Source organism: Pempheris klunzingeri, chromosome 11 (genome assembly GCF_042242105.1).
Source record: "Pempheris klunzingeri isolate RE-2024b chromosome 11, fPemKlu1.hap1, whole genome shotgun sequence".
Lineage (NCBI taxonomy): Eukaryota > Metazoa > Chordata > Actinopteri > Acropomatiformes > Pempheridae > Pempheris > Pempheris klunzingeri.
In genome coordinates, this window is record NC_092022.1 from 965,120 (window position 1) to 992,272 (window position 27,153).

Here is a 27,153-nt window from a genome sequence, read left to right on the forward strand (position 1 = left end):
TCTTTTATTATTCTGACACACACTGACACATCTGTAATGTCTCAGTATCTTCCTCTGCTCCCAGGGAGCTGTTTCACACCTGACTTACAACCATGTTTCACTTGTCAAAAACACCTACATAACAGTTTATCTGGCTGTGTATATTTGAGCTATATTGACATAATACTCTGACCTGTCAATGGGGAGTTCACTGTATTCAACTATTAACGAATGCATTCAGATCTAATTCTGAAGTGTAACAATTCAGTAAAAGTTTTTATGAAATCATGTACAAATAACTAAAACATTTTACAGGTTAGGGGAGAGCAGGGTGAGTTGAGCCAGTTTTTACTTGAAGCATCTTTGAAGTGAGGGCATGGCAGTAATGTCTATAACTAATAAAACATCAACAGATATTTCAGGCTGTGATGCATCCAAAGCAAGAATCCCTTTGGATCTAAAATAAACCATTTTCAAAATATGACTTTCCAAAAAAAAAAGGATTAGGGGATAGGGGATAGTTTAGAGAGAGGATGGGTTGAGCCATATGAGAGTAAATTGTGCAAATGATTATGTTGGAGAAAAACATTTTCACCTTATACAGGTGCAATTAAAATTATTGAACCCCCTCATTGCAAATTGGGTGTATTGGCAAAATTTTCTTCACACAACTTACACACCTTTCAGCTGTGTTCTATGAACAACTCAAAGAAGAACATTTCAAATTGCTCAACACAATTAATATTAATAATAATAAATACTGCAGTCTAAAAGTTATTCAACCCCTTCTTGACCAGCATCTTCAGTACTTAGCAGAGCACCCTTTGCTGTTATGACCTGCTGCAAACATGGTTCATATCCAGTCACCAGGTTCTGACAGTGTTCCTGCGGAATCTGAGCCCATTACTCATCAACAACAGCCTCCAGCTAATGTTCTTGGGTTTGCGTGCTGCAACCACCTTCTTCAAATCCCACCAGAGATTTTCTATGAGAGTCAAGTCAGGCGACTGTGACGGCTACTCTGGCATCTCCCAGGACTTTTTTCTGAAGCCAAGACTTGGTGGACTTTGAGGTATGCTTGGTATTATTGTCCTGTTGAAAGGTCCGATGACAACCAAGCTTCAGCTTCCTCATAGACAGCATGATGTTTTGAATCAGGCATGAATCCCCAAACTTTTGTGTCTTTTTTATTTGGTTTCAAGCATACTGGTGCAGACTTGTCTTGTGCTTTTGGGTCAGTTGTGGTGTGCAAGGCAGTGATCTCCTCTCTTAACTTTTTGGACAATTCTCTCGACTTGGTACTCGGTAGAGTGGGTCATCCCTCAATCTGAAAGTCGGTAGTTCAGTCCCCGGCTCCTATGAGCATGTCAAAGTATCCTTCGGCAATACGCTGAACCCCAACTTGCTCCTGAAGTGTGCGTGAATGTGTGTGAAAGAGTATTCTCCTCCACCTTAGATTCTTGCTGTGTGAATGGGTGAATGAGGATGTAACAGTAACAAGACATTTTTCTTCACCTCAATGTCAATGTCTGTGTCATTCACGAAATGGTGAATGTTCAAACATGACAAAACAGCGCCCTCTAGTTTGGCTGTAATTAACACTGTGATAACCAAGCCATGACACAATGTAATGATGTGTTGCCACAGACCAATATAACATATTGGCATGCTATAAAGATGGTGAATTGAGCACTGGCTTATACAGGTTAAGAACACACAACATGGCATTTTAATGTATTTATTGATAACTCTGTCCCAGCTCATGGCAGCAAGACGAGGCTATGGCCAAAGTGAAGCACTCACTCTCTAGTTTATATTGCTTACCCTACCCCAGAGAGGAAGCCACTTATGACAGGGTCTTTCCCTCTATTTCCACTGTTAGCCGCTGCTTATGTTTGTCTGGGCACTTCCATATTCACCGGTATTATTGATGTCTTCTACCATTAGGGAGCACTTTTTCCCATGGACCAGTGTTAAAAACATACAACAAAAATTGCAATAAATCATATCAAATTGAATGACTTGTATAATTGCAAGCAGGGAAGAATTGTCAGCACCGAAGTATTGTGATAGTGATGAATTGGGAGAAAAGAGTATTGTTCCATCCCTATTAGATATACTGTTGTTTTCGTCATACAACTCCCTGTGATTCTCACTGAACTGTGATTCTTACTGTCCTGTTTGTGTCTGGACTAAATAAACGGGATATGTGTTAATCATTAACATTCAGAGGTGTTGGCAGGTGTATTTTGTGTTGAGTGATGGGCAGTGGGTTTTTAAAAGAGGAAAAGTTTGACCAGATGACAAGAGAAGATAGCGTTTCAGTGGTTGATTTCATTGTCAAAGTTAAACATTGGTACAATATAATACTTATGTAGATACTGTTGGATTTAATGTTAAAGACAATCAGTTGGTGCTTACCAACTCTCTTATTTGTGAATATGAAATCAGTCTTTCAAAAAATCTTTGCCAATAATTTGCCACAGCAGTGTACTGCTGAACAGCACGTGACTGGAGAGGCTGCTGACTCTGCCTGACTCCTACAGGATTTCCTGGGATTTGATAAAATACAAACTACTGCATGAATCCCCTGATACAAAAGAAGAACAAGGACAAAGCACATATCACTGAGCAAAGGATTGTCTAGAAAATAAACTCACTAACAAAAGATATTGTAGAATGCAGCATTACTTTGTTGTCAAAAGAATAGCTGCCTGACATGGAGATCTTCATGGGTTGGGCCCCACCAAAATGGTGAGGACTATGTATTTCTCCATCTGTTGAACAAAGGGCTCCCTCTCTTAACTCAATTTCCCAGAGTCCTTTACTTTAGCACATATGTGCTTAACGCACCCCTGGACTCAGCTTTACATCCACCATTGGTCAGTGTGTGACACATGACCCTATAACCTCAGGTCAATAAAACCAGAGCTCCCCACTGATCTCTCTCACTTCTCCTCTGGACTAGTCAGCACCGAGCTGCTAACTATCAAGGAACAAAGGAGCGACCAGATTCCTCCAGCTTGCAGCTAGGACAGCAAGGACAAAGAACCAGAACCTTCTTCCAGCCTGGTTCATCAACAGGCTGAGAATGCAGCACACTGAAGGACCTTCTTCTTCCCTTCTGAGGACTGGGAACAAACTCTAACTGGGCATCTATAGCATAGCATAACTGTATACATGGCTAAGCAATGGTTTAACCTTCTTAATGTATTGGTTCTGATTTGCTTTAATGTTCACAGAGTTTGATTATTGTGATGTGTTGTAGTTTACTGTGCAGCCATGAAGTTAAGTTGATGTCAGTTGCTCACACAGACAGAGCCGGCTCTTGGCATAGGCCATATAGGTGGTCGCCTAGAGCGCCACCTGCTGGAGGGGCGCTGCTGCAAGCCCTAAAAAAACCAAAACAATTAAAACAATAAATAAAATAAGATGAATGAAAGTAATAATTTGCATCCCCAACTGGCGCCCTTTCCTCATGGTCTGTCTGTCTGTTCCTCGTGCCCCCCCCCCTTCCAGTCCTGTCCTGCACCGTGCACTGTGAGAGAGGGTGGGACGAGTCATCGGTGCGCTTCTCAGGTAGCGGTTCCTTTTGACAGAAGTCAACAACTTATATTTGTCATCATGAAAAGGCCGTCCAAGCCCTCAGGTGTGGCGAAAAGAGGAGGAGGAGAAGAGGTGCCAGTGTAGAGGTGTGTCGTCTTTTCTAACATTAAAAAATGCATCTGTACAGCTAGAGGCCAGCTAAGTTGAAATGAAGCAAAGTTGTCTAATAATGCTGCTGTAGATACTGTGTAACTATATAACTGTAGTGCAACCTCTTTTATTTTAGTGCTGCATAATCACAGCTAGATAATGATTCATGTTCTGTTGAACACATCAGTAGTCTGTCTGCTGCAGCTCCATGTTTTGCTTGTACTGTACATTCTAGTTTTATGTTGTCTCGTTTGCACATTCTGCTTCTATAAGGCCCGTTGTTACCAAGTATTCACTGACTTTCCATTTGTGTTGTTGAAAAAAAGGAAAACAGATTTGCTGTCACTGGGACTGACTGAGTTAAACCCACACTGTAACGTTTGTATTCTGTTTTTATATTATATTGCACTGTTTTGTGTTGTTTGAACAAAACACCTTTTTATTGTTCATATTGTGGGAGCTGTCAGGACTTTCTAAATACTGGCACAAAACCTGAACAGGAACTCTGGTTTTATTTCATTTCATTATCTTTATTGTTATTTTATGTTATTTTAGTGTGTGTTTGTCTGTGTGTTGGTGTGTTAACAATTAAATCTTTAAGGTCTGTCATACGGCTGTTGTCCATTAATGACTGGGGTGGTGTGTGCGTGCGGAGGGGTGGGGGTGCCAAACCATAATCTCGCCTAGGGCACCAAAATGGCTAGAGCCGGCTCTGCACACAGACACAGAGTCTACAGACTAACCATCCTCTCCTAACCTGGTACCTTTATCCTACACACTCATACATACAGTTTTATAAAAGGCCTCGACTGAGAGACGAAGCTAAGATAACAGCTGCAGCACTTAGCTTCCCTTTGTCTGCTCTGACCCACACACCTAAACTAAATTCAGTGATCCAAACCATGATTTTTTCCCGAAACCTAAAACTAAGTACTTTTGAACCAACCATGTAGTGAGACAGTGCAGTTTTCTTAGCTACACTATTCTCAGAGCTTTACTTTGGTGAATGAACGAGAAACAATTTGCCCATGGTGTGTTCCTGTTAAAATCACTGCTACAATCACTTGATGCTGTTAAATCCACCAACTCAGTCACAGAGAAAGGATTCCACCTCGAAATCAGCAAAGTCAAGGAGCTCAACCACCTTGGGACCATCCAGCAGATCACGTGGTCAGCTACTGAGGAGCTGCTTGTTGACTGCCCCCAGCCTACTTCTTCTTCACATTGTCAAAACTTAGTCAGTACACAGATATATTTAGTGGCTCCATGACATCATTACACCTCACGTTTACATCAGTAAACCAGTTAGCTTAGCTTAGACAAAAGTCTGGAGTTATGTAAGATACTGAGTAAAAAGTTGAAATAGTTGGCTAATAGCAGTCTATTTTGTTGTTCACTTTGAATGTTAAAATTAAAAAATTTAAATTGTAAACTTTGAATATATTGAATATATATCTTTGAATAAAACGAAGAAAAAAAGAACTCGTTTGGTACTGAATTTGTTTTTGCATTAGGATATACAGTTGCACTCAAAATTATTCAACCACAATTGCAAAATTTCCAAACGTTGAGCTGTGTTCACTGAACAACTCAAACAAGAACAACTGAACAACTCAATCAAGACCATTTACCATTTAAAATTATTCGAACCCCTAAATTTCTTATAAGAAAACTTATTTGCAAACCAGGTGTTGTCTGAAGCACACCTGATTCAACTAATCATGGGTCACATTAGTTACATCAGGTGTGCTTGCATGTTAAAAATATGGGTAAGTCAAGAGAATTGTCCACAATGTTAAGAGAGGAGATCATCGCCAGCAAAGGCGCTGAATGTTCCTCGAAATACTGTTGGATGACAATATGTTCATATAAATAAGTCACAGAAGTTTTGGGATTCTGTCCTGTGGAGCCATGAAACAAAAGTGGAACTTTTTGGCACTATGTATCAGCGGTTTGTCTGGAGGAGGAAGAGTGAGGCATACACTGCCGTCTGCAGCATTTGGAAGGCAATATACATTCAATCAAGTATCAGGAAATCCTAGGAGAAAACATCACACTGTCTGTGAGGAAGCTGAAGCTCGGGCGTCATTGGACCTTCCTTGAATAACTGGGAGTGCAACTATAAGGAATGTCAGGCCACATGACCATCCAGCTAACCTCTAAAACAATGACATACTGAGTCAACCAAGTGGAATGTACAGAGGGGTTCACGTGTGTGCCTGCTGGGAGACTTATAGTTACAAATAGTTACTATTACAGAGACACTACTGAGGGGTTTGACACCAATTAGCAATGACTAATGAAAGGCTGAGTCACATACTGCTTCATTTTCTAGACCACAGTAGTATGGGGCAAGACCTTATGCAAAAATGAGAAGACATGGTGTAAAGCAGTAAATACACCATTCCTTTGTCATCATCACCAGTGTCTCACCAAAGCACAACATTTCCAAAAAAAATGGGGCTATACTGAGGATCCCATTCTGTGCCACCTCACTGGACACATCCGACTCAGCCGCAAAGCTTAATCAAGTGAAGTATTGTCCTCTGCTGTCTGGATCATTTCACACAATCCTCACTCTGCCAAGACACAGTGAAGGACCTGACCACATTAACGATATAGACAGTCGTGCACAGCAGGGTACTGTAGTGAGTAGAGACATATTATCCGTGAATGTGTGCACCTGGGTTCAAATTCCTGTGGGCATCATCTGGACAAAGTGTCCTTAAAGCGAAAGTTGAGATTTTTTGAAGTGAGGCTGTGTAAGGCACTTATCCATAGTCAGTGTATTACCTACAGCAAACAGTATGTATGCCCCCAGTTTTGAGAAGCAGAAAGGAGTCCCAGCACAGAAGCTAAGATGTTTGCTGTGTACGGGGGCAGCAGAGAAATGTAGGCCCACATAAAAAAATAAATAGCATTTTAAATGTACTCAATGTTGGTGGCCCTTTCCAAACCACCACACTGTTAAAGGGTTAGTTCAGATCCAAACTAACGTGTTGAAACACAAAGTCACAGTGACTCCCATGTTTTGCAAAGTAAAATCTTCAGTTCCCTGTCGGACAGGGCTGTCTAACAGCAAGATAAATCTATTATTCTAAACATACCACACACTTAAACTGATATTGATTTCTTTAGGTGGGCCTACTCTAGGTGGCTAAAATACACCCCTGTTGCTTCTGTCCCCTTCCACAGCAGTTCATTGCTTAGCCTGTGTGCCAGTAATCCTGTCTGCTTCTCCAAATTGGGCCCGTGCCGACCACCATCTACTGTAGGTAATGTACTGAGGTGGAGGCCACAGATGTCTATACATAGCTGCAATGCATCCAATATTTTAGAGATATAGAGATATTTCTTAGAGATATTTTTGTCTGGACCATAGAGGTGGACTAACCTGCAGATATTTTCATACCAGGGAACCATGTTGCTTGTGTGGCTAAAAACTGCTCATTTATGGTTATCACTAAATTTTCAGTTTACTGAATGAAATGTTCTGCTTCTGACACAAGAAGGTAGCAGCATACCCACGAAGGCAGAAATGTGCTGTGGCAATAAATCAGATACAAAATAGATGTGTCATACAGGAACTGTAGAGCAGCACTAGCGAAATCCTTACCTCTGCAGATTGTACCATTCTCCACTGCCTCATACCCAGCTTTGCACATGCAGCGCCCGATGGGTACCATCCACTCCCCATCTCCGTTACAGTACAGTTTGATGGGTACATCCACCTCCTCCCCATTGGGAACACATACCCCTCTGGCTGCCACCAGAGAGGTGCTCTCTGCTCCAGACAGAGTCTCGGGAAAGACAGCACCATTCTGGATCACACGTGGACATTTTCTGTAGTAGACTCGAACAGCGATGAGTGACATGCAGGCACCATAATCCTGGAAAGCGAGGTAGAAGCCATTGCGTGAAACAGGTCCAAAACTCCGCACTTCACTGTTGATCTTCATGATGCGGCCACCAAGATCAACCTGAGAGAAGCTCTCATCAGCTGCTATAGTGTCCACTTTCACCCAAGGGTTCTCCATCCAGGCTGGGGACGATTTAGTGGCTGTGTCCGTATCAGACTCGTAGTAGTACAGGTTGAAGGTCTCCTTGCAGGAACCAGGAACATTGGGTATGGAACTGCAGTCGCGCACTGAGAACTTCATGAGAACATGGATGCGCTGAGCACCACGACGACGGATGTATTTGGTGCGTACCCAGTTGTTCTGGCTGCTATCGAAAACATTGCACACCTGGTATGTTCGAATGGTGTTCATGTTTTCATCATAGCCACTAACTTCTTCCCACTAGAAGACAGACAACAGGAAGACACAAAACTGTTGATACAGTGACACACAAATACTTCAGCTTAAACAACAGATTGGTAGTTTGTCCTTGACTTCAAAAGCTACCAATGGTTAGGTTAGGGTTAGCAGAACACATGGCAAATTTTAGACATGGTGCAATTACAAAAGCAATGGAAAGGCACATGTAGGTGTAAAAAGATTGAAGAGAGAGAACTGAAGAACACCCAGAGTACATACACAGCCACACTCCACAAGCACACACACAGCTGGTACACTTGGTGTTTAGATACCTCTGACTGCACCAACAATGAATGCATGTAAAGCATTAGTCTACAACTTGCTTCACATTCCACCTACACTACAAAAATGTCTCTCTGTCATCTTTGCTTTAAGAGACAACATTTATATGGCCAACAAGAAAAAACATGGGTCATTTTAAGTGTTTGTGCAAACATCCAGTATTTCTGTTTTATCTGGTGTGGACAGACTTCTTGGAGGCCAAGGGATGTTTGAGATCCTCTGAGTCAATTTACTCTTAAGACACATTTTCTTGTATCTTATATAAAGGCCATATCTTAACATTGATTATTGTGTCTGCTGTCTACTTGATTGGGGTCCCTTGTCATCTTTTAGATTTGAGTTGTTGACAGTTCTACCAAACAGACTTTTCCCCTCTAAATTTCACTCATAATTTTGCTGAAATAACTGTTGCAGGCCCAAATTGGTCAAATGATCCAATATTTCACATCAGTTAGAGAATTGGAGAAAAGTCAGTGAACTCATTTTTTTCATGTTTATGCAGCAGACCTTCTCAACTCTTTCCCACAGCCTGCAGATTTACCTGACCCCATTTGTAAATACAGAGACAATAGTTTCCTTAAATCTGAAATTAGAGTATCATTACAAGTTGGTCCATTGACAGTGAGATAGTGATTGACTAATTGTGTATTTTGTCAAAGGTATTTCAACCAAGAGAGATCGGTGTGTATGAGTTTCCAGTTGTCATTCATTCGATGTTCATATTAACATTTAAGGTTACCACAGCTGCTGTCACAACAACTGCAATAGAACATCTGTATATGTAATGGCTGTATGTTTTAGTTGGTTCCACTTACCCCCTGTGATGGGGAGATGGTCCAGCCCAGTTCTGCTGTTGCTGTTGTTGAATCCATCAGTACTTCTGCAGAAGAAAAAAATGAAAAGGTCAGAATAAGATCAAATATTTTATTTCATATTCCTGGAGGAATTAGGTTTATTACAGAATATTAAATTCAATAACTACCAACCGCACTGGAAAATATTTTTTATAATTTAAGTAATTGTAATTTTTCTGGGGTTTGTAGTTCACTTAAAATGTAATTTATTTTCACACAAATAAGTGTGTAGACTTGGCAACAAACCCGGTACCCCATACTCCCACAGTACCCCCCCACAGGATTTGCAGAGGAACACGGACATAGGCCTTCTCTTAGTCTACAAAACATATGTAGACGAGATGGGCGAACTCCCAGGACCGCTCCAAAAGGGTCAAGAGCTGGTCCACTGTTCCACGACCAGGACGGAATCTGCATTGTTCCTCTTGAATGTGTGGCAAAAGCTTGTATGAAGCCAGGTCTGTTAACTTGCTTTTAAAATTAAATTACAATACCTATACTATAAAATCACATTCTGCATTTACTTTCACATTAAAACATTTCATTTGTTTAACCCATAAACAGCATTCATCAGTGTTGTAACACAATAATTCAAGCCTGTGCCGAATGTGACTTAGTGACACAGTATTAAAGTAGTGGATTCAGGCCTTCAATTTCTGTTGTGGGTATTTTGTGAACAACACATTTATTTTAATTATCATAGTAGACAATCACCTTAAAAGAAGGGGAACAACAAGGGTCCCTCACAGATAGCAATAAAACTAATACCACATGCCTTTTCTGAAGTTTTGCCCACAGTTTGCTTGATCTTTAAAGTAGTTCACATCCACCATGAACACCAAACAGAGTTTGCACCAAGGTCTCATGGTATTATCCTATTTGTAGCTGCATGTGTGACAGACAGTGAGAGAGAAAAAGTGCAGTAAGAGAAAGAGAAATGTCATTGCTCATACAGTCAGACATTTGTTGACCCAGCAACAGGAAATCAGAAATCAAATCTGTTGTGCCCGCATCTCTACAGAGACCACTGGACATCACAGATCCAGCTATTGCACACAAGGTCAGATGGAAGTTTATTTCCTATAATTCTATGATATTTATATGAACATTTACAGATTTAGAACATAATTTTGAGGACTGCCCTAACCATTTGAATTTACATTTAAAGGAATAGTCTGTGATTTATTGGAGAAACCAGATCATGTCCCTGTCTGCCACTGCTTTCAGCATCCTAAAGAGAGAGAGATACTTGTCTGCTTTCCCCCTTGGACTACATTAGCTACTCCATTCTCAGGCTCCAACCCCAGACTGGCAATTTTGTCCCCATAGCCTTGGAGACCATGGCTCACCAGTAATTGCAAAGGGCACTGGTGAGCCATACCGTGAACCGTGAGTAAGGGTTGAGAGAGCCCTCTCAACCCTTACTCCACACCCAGCTTCTCTCTTTAGGATACTCTCACAAAGTCTTGGTCCTTATCTGTTCTGGTGCTGAGGCCAAATTGTTTGATATGACTCTCACTGCCCAGCTAGGTCTTGGTCTTGGCCCAAGGACACTTCGACATGGTGACTCATAGGAGCTGGGGACCGAACCAGCAACCTTTCGATTGATGGATGACCCGCTCTACCACTGAGCCACAGCCACCCCATTAATCGATATTATTATTATAATTAGAATGATTAATTATCTTTCATAATTATGAATTATTTCTGATAGCCAAATTGCCCCAGAAATGATGCCAAACCGAACATTTATTGGTGCCCCAGAGTGTTGAGCACCACATCAGTGATATACTGTTTTATGATGGACTGTCTTTGAACACTCTCAAAGAAACAAAGGAATGATCAGAGAGAGCAACATCAATCATCACAACCTTAGAAATGTCCAGATTCTTGGAGATGATGAAGTCCAGACTGTGCCCTTTGTTGTGCGTGGGCCCTGTCACATGCTGAATCAGTCCATGGTAATAAAGAACACACTGCTCTTGAGTCCTGTGAGTTGTCAGCATGAATTTTAAAGTCCCCAACAATAACTACACCTCAAAGCCAATACAGAATATAGACAGCAGTTGAGTAAAGTCATCTGAAACATTGCATAGTATTCAGGTGGCCTGTAGATATTTAGGAGCATAACTCAAGGGGGGAACTTCAACTGAAGTGCAACATATACAGAGGAGCCAAAATTTCTATAAGATATCTGCTGGCATTGGAGGGAGTCATTGAACAGAATGGCAACTTCCCCTCCTTTCAGGTTGTGGCTGACCAGGAATGGACGCTAAATGAATTTGGAGAATTGGTTGGTTGGTATGAGGAAGGTTGATCCTCACAGGCAGCTGCTGGTGAGGGAGGGTGTTGGTGACTCTTACTCGCAGTTCTGATATCTCTCATGATTAGAGCTCTTTTCAGGCGGGGGCTAAGGTGGCTCTCTTTCAAGGTTTCTGCCGTATTGTGTTATCTCGTTTTCTTTTTTTGATTCCTCTTGTCTCTTGTTCTTGGCAGAAAGAACAGCTAGGTGATGCAGGAAATAAAATGCATGTTGCTGTATGCTGTCCCACAGAGAATTGTCATTAAAATGAAGTGAATGGAGGGTGCATGCAGTAGAAAGCCATGTGTTCAGATTCAATAATTTACTGAATCTCTCGTACTCGTCTGAATGGTGGCAGACAGCCACTGAAACATATCAGTATTCAGACAACTGACTGTGTGTTGTTTCAGTATCTCAGACTGTTGTTTCACAACATGATTTGTGCAAAGTGAGGTTTTTCACACTTGGGTATGTAATCACAGTAGTTTTTCAGATACAATAACTTAAAAACACAGTATTTTGGTGTTTTTACTACGAAAGTTGTCACACCTTTCACAGCAGAGTCACTTACAATTACAGTTTGAGCCCAGTCGTTCGGTTCCCTTGAAGCCTTTTACTTTCTGAGTTACTTACAGTCCTTGGTCTTCAGGCCTTCTCTGTGAGAATAAGTGGTTCTCTTAGTTGGAGATCCAGTATCCTGAACCAGTGGAGTAAATCTGTTCTTCAATTACACACTAGGTTGTTGGGGATGTTTCTTTTGTTATTTTTTCCAGCTGTCCAGGACAGGATAGTTACTTAAACTGGATCAAAGTTGGGGTTGAGGTGGCAAAATGGTAGTAGTAGTGCATTCTAGCCGGTCACATCACAGATCTCTGCCGCTGGGCTCTGTCTGGTATTCATTCTCCCATTTCCCAGGGAGATGATTTGCACCAAGAGAGCTCCAAGGAGAACAACCACTTGTAGATTTATTATGATGCACATGACCATCTTGTTTCTTGGTAGCCATGACAGTGCAAATTAGGCATATGTTAGCATTATCTTGTCCACTGTTGAGTCCATGGTAAAGTGGTGTCATTCCCACATGGTCCATTCAATTCCAAAATCAGGAGATTATAAATTGTAAAACATGGCCGCAGCCTACTATATCTACAAAAACTTACAGTCCCAGTGATTTAGAGGTATCAGCAGAAAAATGCAAGCAGAGAGAGCAAAGCAGCAAAGCGTCTGCACTGTAAGAACGCTTCAGTCCACTGGTATCTGCTCAAGTCTTTCTGCGTTGTCTGGCAGGTTCAGACTGCACAGTAGTTATTGTCTGCTCTGATCTGCTTTGTCACCCACTCATAGTCCCTTTGTCCCCTCAAAGATTCCTGACCTCTTGGGGGGACCTCCTCCTAGGTACCTCTCCCCCCAAGGACCACGGCCAGGGAAAAACACGTCAATGAAGCCCTGATGGTGAGCATCACAATGGGGGTTCTTCTTTGAGGGGAAGACTTACAGACTCTTTGGCGAAGGGTCTTGATGATGTCACCATGAAAAACAGGAGCTCAATATACTGCCTTTCTGGAGGCCGCCCTCATTTCCAAACTTGATATGAGGAATGTATAGCACCTTGTATGCAGCAGAGAAAAGGATGAATGGAAAACAACATTTACACTGGACAGAATGAGTAACTCACTAACGCTCATGCTGTTTTCCAAGGCCTTAAACGCTGTGCTTCAACATCTGCTCAGTGTCGGTGTCTTTGTGTACCTAGATGATATACTATTTTTTTCCAAATAGGTAAGGCCTCCTTTAAAGCCTTCATTTGTCTGTGCCAGTGCATCCCATTGAATGGACAGAGTGGTCAGAGTATCTGGTTGTCCACTCTGGACCAGTCCCTCTGAGAGGACTGATAAATCTTTGAAGTCTAATTCTCAAACTGGACTTCCTAGATAGTATTTTATTATACCACCGAATCATGACAACAACATACCCTAACAACAGCCCATTTCATTTTTTTAACAGTGCTAATTTCATTGCCTGCTAAATACCATACCACCCTGACACCCCTTCTGCCTGCCTGGAAACCTCGGCTCTCTCAATCACTACATCCACAAGCCTCTGGTGAGGTCCATGATCTCTGTGCCATTCCTCCAGCAAAGAGAACAAAACATGTCAGGTGAAACATGCTGCTCAGTCTTTGTATCCAACTAATAGTCAATTATTTACATCATCCTTAAAGTCTGCTGAGTTACGCTTGTTCATTCACTGGCTTTGAGGGAAGTCAGAGATGATCACAGAATGTTAGTGGCTACAAATGACTGCTCACAGCTCATTACTGCCCACCTCCCAATGTTTCCAGATCTACATACAAAAAATTAAGAATTTTTAAGAAATGATTGCTTAATTCTGATTTTTTTTGTTTGCCTATATAACACACACAATGGGTCCAAGCATAAAAGTAGCTATTAATCTACAAACAGAGCAGAAGGAATTCACTGAACGCTCTCAAACAGGTTGCTTTCAGTTTCTGTATCTAGCAAAGGACAGTAACCAGAACTGTAGCATGAACTATATCCTAGTAACGGATTATTGGTGGCACTTCCAACACAAAATGACAGAAGGCATTATTCTAATTATTGTAATGAGCAACACTATGGTTTGTCTCTATACCAGGTTATATGCATGGACATTTTTTCTTTACCCAAATGGGCAAAATTGACACATTTTTTAACTACACCAGACTACAGAAGTTATGCATCAGGACTATTGTCTCACACAACAATACCATACAACACAAAACAAAATACTTGTGCTATAACTCCATGTCCACACAAAGATTATGACTTTATATCATTAATGTCAGTCCTGTGTTGGTTTTCTGAGTCAGGCTGAAATGCAAGCATCCACTGTTGCATCCACATGGCCAATTTTTCCAGCTGCTCGCTTCCTGTTAGTATCAGCAGTGATTAATGAGGAGCTAGGAGGGAGCAGCAAGCCAGGTGTCAGAACCACAGCTAAACAGGAATAAAGAGGCCACGAGCACTGACCTGCAACCACTTCCCACAGACTCACCCAAGACGGTGGCAGAGGGGACACCCTTTATTAATGGGTTTCAAATATGCTGATATTATTTCTAAACGTTGGTACTGAAAACACTACTTAACCACTTGCACCAGCAGCAGGTCTAAAAGCTAAAAGAGAGTCAGTATTGGGTTTCCATTCATCAGGTAGACAGTTCAAACTCTAAATGAATGATCATGTTAGTCAGTGTCTGCTGGGTAAATAGTTTTCTGACACGTTAGCCATATCAGCTCAGCAAATGTTGATGCTTGTTGATGACTTCTCCCCATAAGTGGCAAAAAAGAATCAAAGAACAAGTAGACAAGCTTATGATTTTTTGTCATTCAAAGACAGCTTTCTTTTATTTTTTGTACTTGATCTTAAGGACACATTTTAGTTGGTACGAAAAAGGTTCTAAACCTGTTTTTACTGAGGTTCTATACTGTAAATTGTTCCCAGCCAATTGAGGGTTACTTCAGATAAAATAGACCTGTTAATCTACAAACTTATTGCTTGAATCCAGCTGAATTTTGCCAACCTGACAAACAAGAAATGTGTCCTGCTCAGAGAGAGAGAGCAGCTTCGAAGATGCAATATAATCTCTGTTAATATATTTGTTAATAATGAAGAGCAGCACCACAGTTGTGCATCTAAAATGCAGGCAAGCTGGAATAGGCTGGAGCTGCTGATGGGAGCTGGAGCAGGGAAATTGGGACAGCGTGGGCTGGAACGGGCGGGGGTGCATTAGTATATGCTGCCCTCCTTTCATGACTAAACATTTGTCATGACGGCTCCTCAGTCTCTGCAGTTTGAGTACAACTGACTGGATGCTATATGCTGCTTGAAATCGTTTGACAAAAAGGAACTACTGGATATCAAAATGATGTCCTATTCAAGCTGGACCTAACGAACACTTATTGATTTTGGGCATCATAATTTTCATTACTATTACCTTGGGATGAAATTTATATTGAAGGAAAACATGTGCTGGATGTTATGTTTGTTCTTATCATACACTGTAGAGCTCACCGAGTCTCGTTTTCTGTCCAATAATGGCTCCCTCCCCTTCCCACTGGCTCCATCTGTCCCTGCAGTATATATATAGAGAAAGCTCTTGTTCTGCCATTCTCTGCATGATTCAATGAAAAGTAGGGCAAAGAGGAGGAGAGAGTGGGCCAAGTCCAGCACACATAATCCTTGTAGGCTGTACCACGCTCTGTATGCCACGCTGGATTAAACCCACAGGGATACATCAGCGAAATTCACTTTGTTTTATGTCACAGCGCCTCCCGCCATGCTGTTTTCAGCGCCAGCTTTCATACTCTAACACAGTTTCCAGCATTATTCTGATTATTTGTTCTTAATTAGTCACTACTTGATTTGACCCTAAATGTAATCTGATTTATATTGTTAGATATAATAGATTTTAGATTTGATTCACGACACAGTGTAGAGATTTACTACAGTCCGCCATCACATGCCTCCTGGCCGGTGCAACATCATCACTTACATACCATACCATTATATGCAATATCAAGTCTTTGGTTCTGGATAGCTCATCTTTCGCTTGTAGAGGGACCCTCTGTCAATGTCTAGTTTAATACTAATAATAGCAATAATACTTTTTTTAGTTTATTATGATCAAACTGTGCGCATTCCTATACAAATCTGTATTCTACTGCCTATATATATATAGTGCTACTATCATACTATGAAATCTTTCTCTGTATTTTTACAGATAAACTGCACATCTAAACTGAGGGCGTATGGTTGTCACATGGTAAAGACACACTGGAATAATAAGAATTACCTACACCTCTAATAACCCTGTCACACACAAAGCACAAACAACAACAACATTTGTGCCCTACTGCCTCTTAGCACACTTCTCCCCTGTGTTCATTCTAGTGTCTTTTCATCATAAACCACCACCATCCAGCTGGGATGGCTGCTATTTTCATCATCTTAAAGTTGTCCACCTACCACTCACTAAGATGAAATTCAGTGAAGTCTGTTTCTGAAACATTCAAATCAAAATGTTTTTACATGATATTACTGGACTACAGAATGTTTGGGGTACAGCAAATAACATGTGGTTAAGTTTAGGGTTAGAGCATGGACATTGAACATCGTAACGTTAATCATAAACAGCACAATGTTCCTGGTCTATCACTAAATGAAGCCTGGACTGGACTGATCTATGATGATTTGACGATGATGGTCAGTGCCATGTGGGTATGGGGAATTTCCCTCTCCTGCACACACAAACAGTTACTGTCTGTCTGCTGGCCTTGACAGTCAGCTGTTCCAAACATTAAAGCAGAATGCAGCATGATAACAAAGTGCACAGACAGAAAATAAAGGACAAAGAAAGATAGCAAAAGCAAATTGTTATATATATAATTATTATATATCATTATTATTATTAAAAAACCAACAACACTTTACATTATTATCTTCTCCTTCACATTAAGGCGTGACAGTTCATTTCAAACTGTCTATAAATAAAGAATCTAAATGACCTTAAAACATCGGCATGTTTTGCAGAACTTGGGAAAGAAACATAAAAAAAAAAGAGATGACTCCTGTGAATCTCTTTTGCACATAAAACCTGCTTTTTCCACCGAGTTTCTTTGTTATCTCTTTCTTCTCCTGTCAAGGGAATATTTTCTGTCTTGTCCCCGTCATGAAAGCTGAAGAGTCTGCGGGCTTTGAATGTGCAAATGACACTTTGCCAAAATGACAAAATGTATTTTGTAAGTGAGTTTAAATGATATGTAGGAATAGGAATATACTGATACCATGTTTTCTTTGGTGTCTAATATTGTCAATTACTGATAAACTCATCAATTTGTCTCTTGTCATGGCGCTGACTGCTGAGTGATCTCCTGAGGATGGAGACATGCTTCAGTGGATTCATGCTTTACCAAAAGTCATGCTTCAGTGGTTTCACTGTCTCCGTGTCTTGTTGGGGAGAATGGGCTGAAGTTCTTTTCACTTTGGGGAAAGTAAATGTCTGCCGAAGCAAGGTGTGATGTGGCTAAGGTTGTGTGGTTTCTAAAACCTTTCCCATAAATCCGACCCCCGTATACTTATCAGGTCATTTTGCAAAACATGCTGTAGGAGAGAAATCTAACTGTTAAACTGAGAGCCATGGACAAGTTTTACTGAAAATATCAGTTACCTGAGTCAATTACATGTTTAGAAAAATAAGAATGGTTATAGGTCTGACCTGTGGAGCTGGACTGACAGGAAACCAGACAAGGCAGACACAGACCAAACACAATTAACTCATCAGCCTATGGAAAGTAAGTGAAATGCTACTGGAGACGTTTCATGAAGCTGCTCCACAGCGAACACAGTCTGGCCATAGATGTAACAGTGCTGTGGCTCTCTGTCACACTAAGACACGTTGTCATAAACTTCAATGTCCAAGTTTGGTGAAGTGACTACAGACCAGTGAAGAACTGGGTCATGGGCTGTTTTAACGCTCAATGCTCCCAGAGGCTACAGAGGACTGTGCTGCTCCCAACACTGAATATTGATTGCTTAGATAACTGACTTCCACTGTAAAATATCAGCAAAGAGCATTGAGACCAAGCAGGCATCTCACCAAGAACAAGCAAAAAGCGTTGTCTCTAAGGAATTAGGGCAAATGTTGAAAGGTTGAATACGTTTGAATAATTGAATCAGAAATTTATTTGAACTTACTTCTTCTTTAAGGAAATTTAAGGAAACGCAATTTTCTAATTTCAAGCGGGGTATAAAACAATGTTCACTCCTTGACAGATTCCTTATGTTTGTCTATAGAAATCAAATAATACATCTACAAATGCAAACACAAGGTTCAGTGTCATTACAGCACAGCAACCACTGCACAACAAGTAAACAAGGAAATATGTGAGTACTGCATACATTTTACAGAGCAACAACATACCTGTTCATTCCAGCTTGTGTAACGGGAAAATTGTTGACGTATGCTGACTGTGCATACTGACAGAAGAAGCACCAACTGTATGTAACTACTGTTTCTCCCTACACTGAGTCAAGGCTGACTGACGTAAGGCAACTATTACTATTGTGATAAAGTTCTCCTCTTACATATATCAACCCTGTCTTTACCAACTGTGTGTAACTACAGGTTCCTCCTGTAGTGGCCAAACTGATCTCTGCCCAAACTGTACTCACTAGATAAGATGTTCTGGTGCACGTCATGATGATAAACCCCAGCAACTGTGTTGTATAAATATGCCGTGTGTGAGACTCTCTGGAGCTCACACTACTGTCTCTGTGTGAACTGTCCGCTATAAAGAATATAAAGAATAAAACACAATTTGGTGTGTCTCCCTCTATTCAGAATACGTTTTTCCACCACAAACTTGGCAACCCAGATGGGACCCCAGGAGTGATCATCTCGAACATCAAACAGAAGGTGTTTGGCCAACCTGAAGACAATAAAATCTTCAGCCTCTACCCCGATCAGAATTCAGGGAGGAGAGGACCTGTGCCGATGTTCAGGACCTTCATCGCTGAAATAATTACCCACGCAATCATCTGAATAACGGTGAGAGACCCTCAAAAGATTGTTAATAGACCTGTTTTGTCTCTCATGGCGTCATGGGTCTGGTCTTGTCCCCAGAGGTGTGAAATAGAGGGCGTTCCTGGCCGGTGAAATTGTAATTCTTGGAGTTATGATTCTAAAAGGCGGAAGTGAGACCAATCACACACTACCCTAAGATTAAAAAGAAAAACAGTGTGGTGTCATGACTTGAACAAAAAACAGTAAGAGCATCTTCACATCTGGCCTCACAATTGGAATTCAATGAAAAAAGACATACATTATTCCCTTCCAGGTAAAACTAGCACACGTGTGGGACTGAATGGAAAGTGGATGCAGGGCAGAGAGAAGCGACTGTAAAGGCCAGTGCTGACTGGATGGCCTGTGACGTGGTTAAAACTGTCAGGTCTGTGAGGGCTCACATAAAGCAGTGAGGGGGAGATGGCGGCAGAGCCAAGGGAGGCCCAACTCTTATTACTGTTTCCAGAGGTTCTCCACAGTAAAATTAGGACCCAGGCTGTCTGTTGTAAGCATGGCAGTTAAAAACCCACATCCTGCATCCTGCTACTGTCGTTGCACTCAACAAAATCACATTTCATGTGTGCTCATTTTCAGTTTGACCTACAAATGAAGTAGTTTAAAGTGGAGCATTGGCTTCTTGGCTCATCAAGAACTTAATCAGCTTGTTCCAGCCTTTCATTTAAGGAGTCCACTCACTTTCCTTTCTAGGTTTTTCAAATGGAAACAGTCACTCAACCATTAGCAAAAACCTGTAACAGTGGGGTGACACTGTCCCTAACCCCACCCTAACCCCACCCTAACCCTAATGCCTGGGATGCACAGGACGTGGAAGCACAATGAAATGCCGTGAGATGTCAAATTGTGATCAGTAGACTAGTTGTTCCAAAAAGAAGTGCGTTTCTCCGTGCCAGTCTCTCTGTCAGTCCATGTGCTTGTGCACACGCACACACACACACACACACACACACAGGCAAACAAATGTTAGAGCGACAAAGATCGAGCGATATGATTAAGACATTTGTCTATGATGCATTCTCATTTCGTTCCCAATCTGAGCCTGTCACAGTGGCCAGCTCCCTGGGCTTCTTTTTCTCACACACAATGTTCAAGAACTTCAAGAAACTTCACGCCAAAGTGCATCACATAGAGGTGGTGAAACACCTCGTCTTCCACTGCCTAGCCTGTAGTTCATCTTTCTTTGCCCTTATCCACCTCATGTTACGTATGCTAGCAGCCCAGAGCCCACACAGAGTTAACTAAATTATACAAACATGGGTTAATGTTTAGCCATTAGTTCCTACTCTAGAAAGTTATTTTATATACAGTAAACATGAGAAAATAAAGCAACATTAATTCTGTTTGCCTCTCTTAAAAGAACCGATAAGAGTACAGTTTAAGTACAGGACTGATAAACAGTAGTAGTGCCATCATCTTAACACTCCCATCCCTGAAAGGCACAAACACAACCTAATACCACAGAGTTTGAAGAAAACAAATGTCTGAACACTGCGGGATTAAGATTTCACTTCACTGGAACCAGACACAAGCCAAACGTCACACATGTCCACACATTTCCAGCCAAGTAAGAATTGAGATGAGTTTTGAGGACACAATAACTTGTCTCAGGCATATGAACACACTCAGCGTCGACGGCACTGTTAGTATCACTGAAGTGACTCTTGCTAGCTTTGAGAGACAGAGGAAACTTTCAGGCTTCCAGCAGTTCCTCATCACTGGAGCAGCCTGTCCTCTGACAATGGCAAGTAAATGATTTGGCTTCCAGCCCAAAGCCTCAACTAATCACATAATCATGCAGACTCAGTAATCAAATGTCTTGAATACAGTCTGAATACAGTCACATGGTGAATGTATTTTTTCATGTAGCTTTGTGTTTATCTTCTGTAAACCTGACAAGTGGCATCGAGAGTGAAAATACGTTTTTTTTTCTGCACTTCTAATTATTCACCTCTGACTGACACGTTAAGAGCAGGTTCATGTATGACAGACATGATGCACATCTAAAGATAATGTCTAAATGTCCTTTTTCTCATTACATTTGTAGGCTGTGTGAATTTGTCTTATAGTCAGTTACCTGCAGCATTGCAAGATCATAAAAGACTTCTCCAGCAGTTTAGTATAGCTCTTCCATAAGGTTAGGCCAGATTAAAGAAACAATCTCAACAATAGCAGAGGTCCTAGTGTCTCGGGCACCCAGCATCCTACATTTCCCATGATGCATTGTTAGCTTTAGACCTCCCTGCATGGTAAACGCCCACGTTCTTCATAACAGATTTCTGTTAAAAATATCAACTGTGAAGTCTCTAATGACAACACCATGACATCAGCCGTCAGTCCTCTCTGACTTCAGACACATTATACAACCCTTTAAGAGCCATCATGCAGGAGCCGTGATGAGACCCTTTAAATAACACTCCCTGGCTTTGCTTTCCAGTAATGCAGTGTGTTTGAATTGAGTTTCTGGGATTTTAAAGTATAATATTTATTGTATTCAAATTCAATCCATGTTTGACCCACAAGAAGAGCTTCTGCAGTCACATGTGGCTGCTCAGTGGAACATCAGTCTCAGTGTGTACTGAGAGCACACTGATCTAATTCCTGCTACCTCTGCCTCTACTGTCACGTTTAAATTAAGCAGAAAATGTCCTATTAAAAAAAAATGGGAAAAAAAACAATTGTGTTTGGTAACGTATTACTGAGGCATAATTAATGCTGAGGGCTCTAAGCAGGGCTGAGGCCCAGAATGATTATGTCACATTATTTATTATTAGTAAAACTCCTATTATGATTAATAGGAAGTAATATTGTTGTTATTGTTGCTGCGCATCTCTCTCTCCGTCTCTCTCTCTCTCTCTCTCTCTCTCTCTCTCTCTCTCTCTCACCCACCCAACACAGACACCAACAGAGAGCTGCCCAGCCCTGAGCCAGCTTCTGTCTGAGGGGTTTTCTATTAAAGTGGACTTTTTCCTGCCATTGCCACTCATTTTGAATTCCTGAATCGTTGAGTCTCTCTCTTCATTAAAGAGTTTGGTCTAGACCTGCTCTTTATGGAAAGAGTCTTGAGATAATGCTGTTATGAATTGGCGCTATATAAATAAAGATTGATTGGCTGATTGATTGATTGTCACCCACTTCTTGCTCATGTGAGGATTCTTGTATTCTTCTTGTTATTTATTTTCAACCCCAGAAGTCCAGGTCTATGGCCGGACCCTTCAACTGAATGGAAATATTCCAGAAACCTTCTTTATCAATGGCCTACAGAAACATTTTCCAAATTCAGACAGGCAGACAGGCAGACAGGCAGACAGACAGGCAGACAGACAGCTCTCCACGAGAACACAAGATAACGCTGTCAGTCTGATCAGTGTTTAGTTGCTCAGCATGAACTCACTGACCAACAGCACACAGTCAGGTTAAGGGGTTAAATTGCCTCTCCAGTTTAGCAATATGTTCCACATAAAGCAAATATAATAATAATAATAGGGAGTGACCACAGTAAGTGACTAACTACACATCAGATACCAGATGAAATGACACCATGTATGTGCTCTTCCCTATAATTTGGTTATTATTCAAATGGCTATTGTTTTGCACGTCCACGCACACATGTTGCAGGGGCATGTTGTGCACAGACTGATCACCACCAGCTCAAACTCAGCAGTAGCTTTGCAGAGATGAATAATAATGATCCCAACCTTAACAAACAGCCCATCATGTGAACGGTGTGAAGACATGGGTGAATCCCAGCCCAGCCTGCTCCCATGCCTCAGCCAGCACGGTCAGCTTGAACAAAGCTCCATCCTAACACCGCTCCAGTGTTCCCCTCTGGACTCCTGTCTTATAAAAAAAGCGCTGAAACCATGTACAGAGCTGCTGTCGTGCATTAATGATGGAGCTCCGCTGGCTCCGGCGCTCTCTGCACATTCAGCCAAGAGCGGAACACCGACTTACCTTCGACAGCCCGCACCGCCGGCAGCATCCCCAGGAAAAACAAGACCTCCATGATCACAACCGGTCCTGCCATTTGACTGGAAGAAGCCAAAGCGTTCATCACGCAACCGTCCAGCAGCAGCCCATTGACTGTGGCTTCATTCAGAGCTGCAGCGCATCATCATCATCATCATCATCATCGTCGTCATCATTAACAGCAGCAGCAGCAGCAGCAGCAGCAGCAGCAGAGGGATGAAGGCTGAGGAGCTGCTCTTCAGGCCAGTTTGGACGAAACCAAAAGGAGGGGGGAGGAGGGGGGGGGGGAAACCACCCAACATCGGCTGGATTCTAGTTCAGGTTTCCTCCTCCCTCAGGTCCCCTCAGGTCCCCTCAGGTCCTGGAAGATGATTCTTTGTCTTGTGCAAACAGACTTGTGTGATGAACTAGTAGGAAGAAGATATTTATTTATGTTTGGTGTCATCTTCTTCATGCTTATGTATTTTGGACCAAGAGTCTTGTACTTCGAGTTAATCACTTGCTTGTTTAGAGAAAGTGATTACTAATTATTTTTTTATGAAGTTTTATTTTTCATGAATTGAGGTAGGCTATAGGTCAGTTAACTGATCAAAGTGGGTGATGTTTATTTTCAGGAGTGGGAAGAAGTATTTACCCATGTACTTCATTATACTACAATTCTGAGATATTTGTACTTTAGTTGAGCATTTCTGTCCTAACATTTATTACACAGCTCCTTTATTGGTTTAAGATTTTGTATAAAACACTTAGAACTGCAACTGTTAAACATTAAATCAATGGTTCTTTTTGGGCTTGAGCCCCCGGACAATAAAACAGTGGAGTAAGCAAACACAGGACAAAACCTGTCCCATGGTTTCATTGAAGTGACGGACAGGTCAACTGGTAAAGTGTTTCACAAAGAAATGACAGAGGTATGAAACAGCTTTGTCTTTTCTTCTTTCCTCTGTCATCTAACAAACCCTCAGATCTGGTGACCCTTTGGACCGCAGGTTTGGGAGCCACTGGACTAAACTAGCAAACTGTAGAAAGTTCAAACTAGCTTCACCACGAACACAAGTGAATGTCAGTGTTACCAGTCTACACTGATCAAAAAAAGGAAGGGAACACTTAAATCACACATTACATTTCAATGAACTAAATATTCAGGGTCAAAATTTTACTGTACATCGTGTCATTGTGTCAGCCAACTGGCTGAGGGCTGGATTCAAAATCACACTGAAAATCAAAGTAAAAACCTGAAATCACAGGCTGATCCAACATGTGTGAATTTCATCATACCAGCTCATAATGTGACTCAGTAGTGTGTTTGGCCCCCACGTGCCTGGATGCACTCCCAACACTGTCTGGGCTCCAGATGAGAGTGGATGGTGTCCTGGAGGACCTCCTCCCAGACCTGGATCAGGGCACCAGTGAGCTCCTGGACAGTCTGTGGTGCTACTTGGCAGCGTCGGATGCACCAATCTATAACGTCCCAGAGGTTCTCAATGGATTCAGGTCTGGGGAACACGAGGGCCAGTCAGTCTCATCTCACTCTCTCTCTCTCTCTCTCTCTCCCTTTTATCCTTTATTTAGGCACATTGTGACAGTTTGTTTCTCAAATATACTGTTGTATTTAATGTTGTACAAGAGTTAGTTAATACTGCCAACCTCCAAAACTCCAAAACCCTACAACTTCACTAGCTATATGTAAATACACTGTTGCCCATAAAGTTGGACTAAAATGTTTTTTACCTCTTCTCATGAAATGATTGTGACAATGTGATTTATTCTTGATAAATAAAGTGTCTTCTCAACTTTATTGATCAAACTCTTCCAAACATATCACAGTGAAACTTTAACCACAATGAACCTTTGCAGACTGTGAATTCAGGCTTTAACTAAACTGGGGGTATTGAACAATTATTTGGTAATTTTGGTTGTAATTATTAAGTTAATCGTTAATTATAATTCCAAATTGATAGCTATGTATATTTTAACGAGACTGCTCATTAAACTTGCTATCTTTTCTCCTCTATTTTTAAGAGTGGTGCCCTAATTATTAATTATCTACAACATTAATCTGACAAATTGAATCAAACTGCTCTAGAAATGGTGCTACGTCATCTGACATTTTCACCACATCTATCTTCCTCTAGCTGGCATTTCAACTGCATTTATCTCTTTCTTTTTAACAAACACTTCAACTGCTTTCAGCAATTTACACATCAACTGGCATTTGAACTGTATGTATCTCTCATTTCTTACTCTTCAGCTGACACTTAAACTGCTTTCAGCAGTCACACATGTCTTCATATTTCAACTGCACTCACTAACACTAAGAAGGCGGAGCACATCACACCAGTTCTTAAATCTCTCCACTGGCTTCCAAAGTGCCCAAAGATAGATTTTAAAATCCTGTTACTTGCTTATAAAGCATGAAATGGTCTTGGGCCCAAACACCTCACTGACTTCCATGTACTGTTTGAGGCATCCAGAACTCTCAGGTCATCAAATGCATATTTGGTCAGTGTTCGCAGAACTCCCGAGCAAAGTGGAGCAGCTTTTAGTTTCACCTATTGAACAAGCTTCCTGAACACCTAAGGTCTTCTAAAACTGTCAGCGCATTTAAATCAGGCCTTAAAACATTACTGTTTATTGTGGCTTTCCAATAAATTAGCTAAATAACTTCTGCTTAATCTGTAACTATTTATCCACGTTTTCATTGTCTTTTAATGCATCTTCTCTTAAGCTTTAACTATTTATTTGCTTGTACTTTTATTATCTTCTAATGCAATTTTAATGTTCCTGTGTCTTGTTTTTGTTGTGTTTTATGTCCCTGTAAGGCACTTTGAATTGGTGCTATATCAATACATTTGCCTTGCCTGGCCTTGCACTCATCTCACTCTCACTCTTCAACTGCATTCAGCATTTGAACAAGTTCAGCACTCCTCAACAGACAAACAGATATTTCAACTCCATCTGGTGTTTCTTAGTCCTTTTTTCTTTTTTGGCGGTTAAAAAATCTACCTCTCATATATACGGACACACATACATACGCATGTAATCATGCACAAACATATATAAAGTCGTCATACCATCCAGCCCAGGTAGTGGCAGAATGCCAAGGGAACTCAACTAATAGAGAGAAGCTATTGGATAGAGGGCAGGGTACCCACACAGCATCCCATATTGTTTTGTTTTACAGTACAATGATCAAAAATAAGTTAAACTTTCCTCAGGGCCTCAAAACAAAGGCATATATATATATATATATATATATATATATATATATATATATATATATATATATATATATATAATAGTGCAGGGAAGGTAAAACAATCAAACAAATAAATAAATGTGCATGTGTTATGCTTGTGTTGATGGGTGTGGTGCAGCAGTGCAGGCCAGTGGTAGCAGCAATGACAGTAATAGTAGCATCGTGTAAAAGCCCCCTTTAAAGGCTGCAGAGGAAACCTTAGTATCAACAAAAGGTGTGAGCAAGTAACATCATTATTAAAATAGTATATCACTTACTTACTTAAAATAAATGTGAAAGTAGTTTGTCAAAATAATCTTAACTAAAGTTCCACTCACTCGTTTCCGGAGCTTTCAACCACACCTCACAGTTTTCCTCAGCAATTAGTTTCATTACGGTTTGCTCAGTGGTCATGCAGCTGGCTCAGGCATCATCATGTGATGGAAATATGGAGGTGTGGTCACATGACAACAGGTGGTCAGGTATGTGGTGTGGAGAGATGGTAACCTCTCTGTTTAAACATGATCTCTGGCATCTGATGTGAGTGCTCTCCTTGATCTGTCTATTTGGTGCGTTGTCATTGAAGAAGTCAACAGGAGCAGAGCTTTGTGCCTTAGCTGTACTGCTGTCGTGTCCACTGAGATCCTGCAGCTGATGTGTCTGAGCTATTTCATAACACAAGACTGAAGTGGACGAAAGAGAATGAGGGAGAGGGAAGGACGGAGAGGAGGTAATACTAGCAGCGGAGCGAGAGAGAGAGAGAGAGAGAGGGTGAGAGAGAGAGAGAGAGAGAGAGAGCTCAGTGAGGAAATAGAGCAGAAGAATATGGGCCTGACAAAAAGGAATCCAGCCTGCCTTCAGATGAGTGAGGACTGCAA

General features: G+C 41.3%; 1 protein-coding gene across 1 annotated transcript in view; it reads right to left on the reverse strand.

Moving 5' to 3' along the window:
• Positions 1-15,653, reverse strand: part of ephb2a (eph receptor B2a) — a 30,456-nt gene extending 14,803 nt beyond the window's left edge. The window contains exons 1-3 of the mRNA XM_070840138.1: positions 15,613-15,653; positions 9,092-9,179; positions 7,292-7,976 (exon numbers count right to left, since the gene is read on the reverse strand). Of these exons, the coding sequence (XP_070696239.1) occupies positions 7,292-7,976; positions 9,092-9,148 (742 nt within the window). The 5' untranslated portion in view covers positions 9,149-9,179; positions 15,613-15,653. The remainder of the gene's footprint in view (positions 1-7,291; positions 7,977-9,091; positions 9,180-15,612) is intronic.
• Positions 15,654-27,153: the final 11,500 nt, after the last annotated feature.